The 10,000-nt window shown below is 46.5% G+C and overlaps 1 protein-coding gene across 1 annotated transcript in view; it reads left to right on the top strand.

Moving 5' to 3' along the window:
• The window catches only part of LOC133125964 (inactive N-acetylated-alpha-linked acidic dipeptidase-like protein 2), a 259,589-nt gene that overhangs the window by 182,821 nt on the left and 66,768 nt on the right, over nucleotides 1–10,000 (top strand). The window contains exon 11 of the mRNA XM_061237725.1: nucleotides 7,322–7,465. Coding sequence (XP_061093709.1) covers nucleotides 7,322–7,465 — 144 coding nt within the window. The remainder of the gene's footprint in view (nucleotides 1–7,321; nucleotides 7,466–10,000) is intronic.

Genomic DNA, 10,000 nt, shown 5'->3' with positions numbered 1-10,000 from the left:
ATTGTTAATTGTCACCCAAATGTCTTTCATATAATAAAGGCAGCACACAATCTCAGGGTGATTGACACACAGCGTCGTGTCCAGAATGATCCTGACACTCTGCACACCGCCCGGAGCTCTGGAGGGAGCCCTGTGTCTGGAGTGTGTCTTATTTTAGCTCATCATACACACTCACACACACACACACTCACACACACACACACACACACACTCACACACACACACACTCACACACACACACACACACACACTCACACACACACACACACACACACACACATTCACACACACAGCCACACACACACACACACACACACACACACAGCCACACACACACACACACACTCACACACACACACACTCACTCACTCACACACACACACTCACACACACACACACACACTCACACACACACTCACACACTCACACACACACACACACACACACACACTCACACACACACTCACACACTCACTCACTCACACACACACTCATGCACTCACAAACACACTCACACACTCACACACACTCACACACACACACTCACACACTCACACACACACACACACACACTCACACACACACACATACACACACACACACACACACACATACACACACTCACACACACACACACACTCACACACGCACACTCACACACACACACACACACACACACATGCCCACACTGACACACACACACGCACACGCACATGCACACACACACACACGTACACACACACTCTCACTGTCTCACTCTCACACACACATACACAGACACACACAGCCACACACACACTCACACACACACACACACACACACACACACACACACACTCACACTCACACATACACACACACACACACATGCCCACACTGACACACACACGCACACGCACATGCACACACACACACGTACACACACACATACACACACACTCTCACTGTCCTGTAAAATGTGAGATATGCTTTTTCAGCCCAGCTGCTGTGGATGTCATTTTAAAAGGTCACCTCCATACTGTACCCATAATATCGTTTCATCCACATTATTAATGGATGTTTTCTGATTCTGTCATTCTGGAGTTCTTTAAGTGATCAATTTAGCATAGCCTTTTATTTTTAACTCAACACAGAATGGATGGTGGTTATCTGAGTGTCTATCACAACACACAACACTGACATTACCTCTGATTTAAGTGCAGACAGAGTCGGCTATAATCCTGAAACGTAAAGATAGGTATTCCACATCCAACCCTATCATTTTTGTGGTGGCTGCTGTGCTATTTGTATTTAATTAATTTTCTTTTCTTTTTGATCATTGTTTGATTTATTTTATGAGGAAAAACATATTTCCTTATTATAAGAAAGAAAATCACATTCTTGAATAAATCATTTGGAGTATATTGAATTTACTTTTAAAATGCTTTATTGATATGAAATAAAAGGATTGATTTATTGTTTTCTCCGAGCATTCTTGTGATCTCCGTGCATAGGAGCACTGCTCAGTTTGATTGATGGCTGTTGATTGACAGGTGATTCTGATGTTCACCTTTCTTTCTCTGCCAGACAGAGATGGAAGCGTGTAAACATTCAGAGCTTAGCATCGCTGCATGCTAGCTCCACTCTGAGGTTCTGTGTGCAGTGGTTCTGAGGTTCTGTGTTCAGTGGTTCTGAGGTTCTGTGTTCAGTGGTTCTGAGGTTCTGTGAGCAGTGGCTCTGTGTTCAGTGGTTCTGAGGTTCTGTGTTCAGTGGTTCTGAGGTTCTGTGTGCAGTGGTTCTGAGGTTCTGTGAGCAGTGGCTCTGTGTTCAGTGGTTCTGAGGTTCTGTGTTCAGTGGTTCTGAGGTTCTGTGTTCAGTGGTTCTGAGGTTCTGTGTGCAGTGGTTCTGAGGTTCTGTGTGCAGTGGTTCTGAGGTTCTGAGGTTCTGTGTTCAGTGGTTCTGAGGTTCTGTGTGCAGTGGTTCTGAGGTTCTGTGTGCAGTGGTTCTGAGGGTATCAGTGATGGTTGCTGGTGGGTTGCGTAGTTTTGCTGATCGCACACAGCTGCTGTGGCTCCAGATTACACCCTCCTCCCTCCTCCCTCCTCCCTCCTCCCTCCTCCCTCCTCCCCCCTCCCCCCTCCCTCTATCTTCCCCCTCTCTCTTTCTCTCGCTCATTGGCTGCAGAATAATTTAAGCACATATGAGCACTGATTTCACCATCTTGTTATCATAGCAGACAAAGAAATTAAATATTGATTGTGCTGGGGAAGAGGGAGGAATGTGCTGCTCAGTCTCCTCTCCTCTCTCAGCTCCTCTCCTCTCCTCTCTCTCAGCTCCTCTCCTCTCTCAGGGGGCTTTGCTTGTGTGTGTGTTTAGGGGTGTGCTCGTGTAAAATTAAAATAAACAAATTAATAAAATAAAATTAAAAATTAATAAGATTGACCGTGAGAGAGGCATGAAGGTAAAATTATAAAATTTAATTTAATTTAATTTAATATGATTTTAAGTACTTTGGCAATGGCAAGTATAGTCAAAAGACGAAATATTATTGAATACAGTCTGGTACTTGTGCTGGAGCGGATGAGTGCGGCTTTAAAAGCCGGTTATTTCAGACGGCCCTGTTATTCCATTCAGTCTGTAGCTGGGAAGAGCGCACGGAGAACATCACAGACTCACAAACCCCAGAAAAACGGCCTCGCCATTTCCTGCGTGCGGCAGAGAGCCACGGCGTTTCATCCATAATTCATTTCCTCTCTTTTGTGGCAGGCTTTTTAAAATCTTATTTATTTTCATTTGATTTGCATACGTTTTAGTGCAATCGAAATGTGCACATTGTATAATCGGCATTGTACAGTCTGCGGTGAAACCCACTGCAAAATAAATCTTATTCTTCAGAGTTTCCAGTTGTAAATTAACATTTAGAGTAAAATTAAGCTTTGTAGTACCTAAACAAAAATGAAAATTCAATTACAGCATGAATAAATTGAGATAATTCTCCATTAAAATGAATTATCTTTAATGGACAGGGGGTTTAAACAGCAGGGGTTCATAGTGGAAGGTGTCTGTCCGTCACTGACTGAAGATGCTGGGAGTGAAAGTGTAGAGTTGTGTAGAGTTTATAGAGTGGTGTAGAGGAGTGTAGAGTTGTGTAGAGTTGTGTAGAGTGGTGTAGAGTTTATAGAGTGGTGTAGAGTGGTGTAGAGTTTATAGAGTGGTGTAGAGTTTATAGAGTGGTGTAGAGTGGTGTAGAGTTGTGTAGAGTGGTGTAGAGTGGTGCAGAGTGGTGTAGAGTGTAGAGTGGTGTAGAGTGGTGTAGAGTTGTGTAGAGTGGTGTAGAGTGGTGCAGAGTGGTGTAGAGTGTAGAGTGGTGTAGAGTGGTGTAGAGTGGTGCAGAGTGGTATAGAGTTTATAGAGTGGTGTAGAGTGGTGTAGAGTGGTGTAGAGTTGTGTAGAGTGGTGCAGAGTGGTGTAGAGTGTAGAGTGGTGTAGAGTGGTGTAGAGTTGTGTAGAGTTGTGTAGAGTGTGTAGAGTGTGTAGAGTTGTGTAGAGTTGTGTAGAGTGGTGTAGAGTGGTGTAGAGTGGTGTAGAGTGTGTAGAGTGGTGTAGAGTGGTGTAGAGTGGTGTAGGGTGGTGTAGATTTGTGTAGAGTGGTGTAGAGTTGTGTAGAGTTGTGTAGAGTTGTGTAGAGTTGTGTAGAGTGGTGTAGAGTGGTGTAGAGTGGTGTAGAGTTGTGTAGAGTTGTGTAGAGTTGTGTAGAGTTGTGTAGAGTGGTGTAGAGTTGTGTAGAGTTGTGTAGAGTTGTGTAGATGCAGGCCCTGGCTGGGTGAGTTCAGATGCAGGACAGATACCGGGTTGGTAATGGAGGCAGATATGTTTAATTCATATTCAGCGCATATTTCTCTCAAGCCATGTCCATTAACAGGGACTATCAATATTTCACTGTTTCCGGGTGGATATAAATGTGTATCCTTTGTTGTTTATAGTACGCTGTATTTTTACTGTGGGGAAACTCGGAGCCTAAATATTTCAACTCATAAGGACCCCAGTGTGCAACATTCAAAGCTGTGACGCCATTTTGAATATTACTCAAGTGTGTCAACACAGTCTTGTTGTTTCGTGTTGCAGCACTGAATGCAGGTTGCTTCTTTATTCTTTGTGATCTGTCAGGCGTAAGTCTGAGTCTTCCTCCAGTCTGAAACGTTTTTAATTCAGCATTTGACAGTTTTTATTGATTATTCACCTGCAGGGCTTTTCTTTGCTACTCATGTTGAAATTAGTTTTGTTTAAACAGATAAGCACGCAAACACAAACTTCTGCTAAGAATTGTTACCCAAATTCTATTTCTCACTATTGCATTAAAGATATTAATTTGGAATACCTGCAGAAAAGGGTATTTTTGAATATCGCAGCACTATGAGCCTGGCCAGGCTGCTCATAACCTTACAGCACTATGAGCCTGACCAGGCTGCTCATAACCCTACAGCACTATGAGCCTGACCAGGCTGCTCATAACCTTACAGCGTTATGAGCCTGACCAGGCTGCTCATAAACTTACAGCACTATGAACCTGACCAGGCTGCTCATAACCTTACAGCACTATGAGCCTGACCAGGCTGCTCATAAACTTACAGCACTATGAGCCTGACCAGGCTGCTCATAACCTTACAGCACTATGAGCCTGACCAGGCTGCTCATAACCTTACAGCACTATGAGCCTGACCAGGCTGCTCATAACCTTACAGCACTATGAGCCTGACCAGGCTGCTCATAACCTTACAGCACTATGAGCCTGACCAGGCTGCTCATAACCTTACAGCACTATGAGCCTGACCAGGCTGCTCATAACCTTACAGCACTATGAGCCTGACCAGGCTGCTCATAACCCTACAGCACTATGAGCCTGACCAGGCTGCTCATAACCCTACAGCACTATGAGCCTGACCAGGCTGCTCATAACCTTACAGCACTATGAGCCTGACCAGGAATGGACGTGGTGGCTTGGTACGTTTAATAATTCCCCATAAAGAAAGGATCGTATTTTGTCTCCTTCTGAGCCAAGATGGTGGATGTCCCTCTGTAATTGCTTTAGTGCTGTACTAACCATACACAGAACCAAAGCACAGAATCAAACTGAACCCAACAGAATCAAACAGAACCAACACCCATGTGTCTCTGGGAGCCTTGAATGTTTTTGGGTTTTTTTATGGAAGCAGAAATTGAATTAAAGATATCTTTCCAACTTACTTACACGCCATTAATATGACTAAAGTGGGAGTGAAAGGCTTTTAAAATCTCCTGCAGAAAGGAGCATTCCAACGGAATTTAATCTCAGCGACTGTATATACGACAGGGCATGGCTGCCAAATGATTAAAATGTTGCTTCAAGTTTATTTCTTTGATACATTTCTAGGTCCTGTAAATGCAGTTTCACTGGCTGCACAGTTATTACAACACATCTGGGCTGATGAAGTAGCAAAAGGACAAGGCTAGCATGCTGATAAAGTTAATTAGGCAGTCATGAGTCAATAATACATGGGTACTACACCAGTATGCTACTCAGTATGTAAGGTATGTATAGACATCAATGCACTTCAGTTGACAACTTAAGTGAACTACAATTCTGACTGAAAAAATATTTCATTTTCAAAAGATTTTCCCCTTCAGTTCCATTCCATATCTTTCATGATCTGAGTTGTGTCAGTATCAGTCGGTGAGGATGCCCTGCGCCTGTGGAAAAGTTGATTTAGTTCAGAAGAAGGCCGCCCACTGCGTCGCCGTGTCGGAGTGAAATTGCGAACGATCCTCCGCCGTACGCAGTGTGAAGAGGTGTGTCATTAAAGTTTCAAACAGCCATGTCAAATGCAACTACATCCAACTCTACGCTCAAAACCACAACTTGTCTCTGTAATCTTTGAGCTCGTATGAAAGAGAATACAGTGGAATCTTTAACACGAATGTAACCGCAGGGGGTCTCTGCGTGGAGATGATTTAAAAGAGTGCAGCTGTACCTTGCCATCTGTGAGATGCTTTGACTTTGGTCTCAAACATGCGAGGCGTACAGGGTGAACTGTGTCTACTGTAATCAGCTTTAAATAATGCTGGTGAGCGTAATAATCAGAAGCATCGTTGTAGATTGTGATGAAGACTGAGATGATGCCTGGAGTGTGTGCTGCACTCTGTGTGGGGAGAGCACTGGACCGTGTGTTTACTGGGACGCTGGAGAAGCACTGGACCGTGTGTTTACTGGGACGCTGGAGAAGCACTGGACCGTGTATTTACTGGGACGCTGGAGAAGCACTGGACCGTGTATTTACTGGTACGCTGGAGAAGCACTGGACCGTGTGTTTACTGGGACGCTGGAGAAGCACTGGACCGTGTGTTTACTGGGACGCTGGAGAAGCACTGGACCGTGTGTTTACTGGTACGCTGGAGAAGCACTGGACCGTGTGTTTACTGGTATGCTGGAGAAGCACTGGACCGTGTGTTTACTGGGACGCTGGAGAAGCACTGGACTGTGTGTTTACTGGTACGCTGGAGAAGCACTGGACCGTGTGTTTACTGGGACGCTGGAGAAGCACTGGACCGTGTGTTTACTGGGACGCTGGAGAAGCACTGGACCGTGTGTTTACTGGGATGCTGGAGAAGCACTGGACCGTGTGTTTACTGGGACACTGGAGAATGGCACCTTCCAGAGCTCCTCTCCTCTCCCTGAGTCTCGAGAAGAGGGGTAGTAACATTCTTCAGAATTAAAAAAAAGAAAAGTATGAATTCCTCTTGTCAGCGGGTGTTTGTTTTACACTTTTAAACTCATCTGAGCTGTGCTGCCACACAGGCCTGGTCAGCAGTCCCTGGGGTCACCAACAGCCAATCCCTGTGTTTTCACCATCAACAGCCAATCCCTGTGCTTTCACCACAGAGCATTGTGGGTAACAGTCTGTAGACTCTCAAAAACACTTCCCGATGCATTTGCTTTTTTTATAGGTTTGTCATGATCTATTTTTAAATGAGTTTTATTTTTGTTCAGTTTGAGAGCTGTATATGTGAATGTGGGGATGTTTATTTCTCCCTGTTTTGAGTAAAGTCTGTCTGTGTTCATAAAGGAGAGTGTTTTCTGAGTGCAGGTCCTGTTGGTGGACGGTGCATTATGAATGAATCAGCCTTTCTGTACACCTGCAGCAGCTGTGTGTGTGTGTGTGTGTGTGTGTGTGTGTGACTGTGTGTGTGTGTGACTGTGTGTGTGACTGTGTGTTTCTCTGTGTGTGTGTGTGTGTGTGTGTGACTGTGTGTTTCTCTGTGTGTGTGTGTGTGTGTGTGACTGTGTGTTTCTCTCTGTGTGTTTCAGAAGCTGCTCTTGAGCTGCTCCCGGGGCGGGTGCTCAGGCTGGAACGTCTCCTCAGTGCAGACCTCTGGAGACTCGCTCTTCTTCGCCAGCCGCCTGGCCGTCCCCACGCTGGAGTTTGCGTTTCCTGAGACCCGACCCGGAGAGGTACGGAGACAGACACGGGGAATATGCTAACTCTACACAGACACGGGGGAACATGTAAACTCCACACAGACACGGGGAGAACATGCAGACTCCACACAGACACGGGGAGAACATGCAGACTCCACACAGATACTGGGAGAACATGCAGACTCCACACAGACACGGGGAGGACATGCAGACTCCACACAGACACGGGGAGAACATGCAGACTCCACACAGACACGGGGAGGACATGCAGACTCCACACAGATACTGGGAGAACATGCAGACTCCACACAGACACGGGGAGGACATGCAGACTCCACACAGACACGGGGAGAACATGCAGACTCCACACAGACACGGGGAGAACATGCAGACTCCACACAGACACGGGGAGAACATGCAGACTCCACACAGACACGGGGAGGACATGCAGACTCCACACAGACACGGGGAGAACATGCAGACTCCACACAGACACGGGGAGGACATGCAGACTCCACACAGACACGGGGAGGACATGCAGACTCCACACAGACACGGGGAGAACATGCAGACTCCACACAGACACGGGGAGAACATGCAGACTCCACACAGACACGGGGAGAACATGCAGACTCCACACAGACACGGGGAGAACATGCAGACTCCACACAGACACGGGGAGAACATGCAGACTCCACACAGACACGGGGGAACATGCACACTCCAGGCCTGGACGGGGCTTGAACCCACTGACAGGTTTCAGTGATGCGCTCTGATTGGACATTTTAAAGGATTTTTAAATCTTTGATCATGGTTTTCTGACGGACACATGCACTTACCCCCTGCATTCTGCTCCAGTAAACATGTGTTTAGATGATATTTTAATTTTGGCAACATTATACGGGTGAAAGACCCCACTCTCACACTTTAATAAAAACACTCCATGTGTAATTGCAATTGAAAAATATCTTTTATTAAAATCTGTGATTTATCACATATAACAGTGCTCTCTCTGGAGGCTCTTCTGATGTCAAACGGATGCTTTTACTGTAGAAAACACAGGTTGATTTCATTCCATTCATAAATATAATATAAACATAATTATCTTTAATAAATAACTCAATGTTAATGTTTTGTGAGGAGATGTGAATTAATTGACAGAATTTTCAGAATTGAGGTGGATTTGTGTGAGAGTGAGTGTGTGTGTGTGTGTGTGTGTGTGTGTGTGTGTGTGTGTGTGTGTGTGTGTGTGAGAGTGTGTGTGTGTGTGTGTGTGAGAGTGAGTGTGTGTGAGTGTGTGTGTGTGTGTGTGTGTGTGTGTGAGAGTGTGTGTGTGTGTGTGTGAGAGTGAGTGTGTGTGAGTGTGAGTGTGTGTGTGTGTGTGTGTGTGTGCACATGGAGTGTTTTTATTAAAGTGTGAGAGTGGGGTCTTTCATGACTTACCGGTCTCTCCTGGCGGCATTCTCTTCCGATGTCACTGCCGCCAAAGCAAAATACTATCAAACGCAAATTCAGAACTCTGCTTCTAACCCCCGGAAACTTTTCTCCATTTTCTCCTCTCTCCTCAACGCACCGCCTCCTCCTCCTCAGTCCTCCTTCGCTGCTGATGACTTTGCTGATTTCTTCGATGAGAAGGTCGCAGTCATCCGCAGATCCTTTACAACCGCCGCCCCCCTCACTGTGCCCTTCCCCCCCTCTAGGCCCATCCCTTCCTTTTCCACTTTCTCCCCCCTTACAGACTCTGATGTTTCTCAACTCCTGCTCTCCCACCGCCCTACAACCTGTGCCCTTGACCCTATCCCCTCTTCTCTTCTCCAAACTATCACACCTGACATTCTCCCATTTGTCACCTCCCTTGTCAACTCCTCCCTGTCTTCCGGCTGTTTTCCGGCATCCTCCAAGAGGGCCCACATCACTCCGCTGCTAAAAAAGCCTACCCTGGATCCCTCCATCATCCAGAACTACCGCCCGGTATCTCTTCTTCCTTTCCTTTCTAAAACTATAGAACGAGCCGCTTCTACTCAACTTTCTTCCTTCTTTTCTAACAACAACCTGCTAGACCCCCATCAGTCTGGCTTCAGATCGGGCCACTCGACAGAGACTGCGCTCCTCTCCGTCAGTGAGTCACTTCATGCCGCACGAGCAGCCTCCCTCTCCTCTGTCCTCATTCTTCTAGATCTCTCTGCTGCCTTCGACACTGTGGATCACTCCATCCTCCTGTCTGCCCTGTCAGCAACGGGCATCTGTGGCACAGCCCTGGACTGGATTGAGTCCTACCTCTCTGGTCGCTCCTTCCAGGTTGCCTGGGCTGGTTCGGTATCGACACCTCGGCCCCTCGCCACAGGAGTTCCCCAGGGCTCAGTCCTTGGCCCGCTTCTTTTTTCTCTCTACACTCGCTCCCTTGGCCCTGTGATCACTGCACATGGGCTATCCTACCACTGCTATGCGGACGATACCCAACTCTTCGTCTCGTTCCCGCCGTCTGATACGCAGGTTTCAGCCCGTATCTCTGCTTGCCTGAGGGACATCCAGAGCTGGATGGACAACCACCATCTAAAGCTCAACCCA

The sequence above is a fragment of the Conger conger genome, chromosome 4, assembly GCF_963514075.1.
Source record: "Conger conger chromosome 4, fConCon1.1, whole genome shotgun sequence".
NCBI lineage: Eukaryota > Metazoa > Chordata > Actinopteri > Anguilliformes > Congridae > Conger > Conger conger.
The sequence above is the reverse complement of the archived record's forward strand: the minus strand, read 5'-3'. Positions and strand labels throughout refer to the sequence as shown.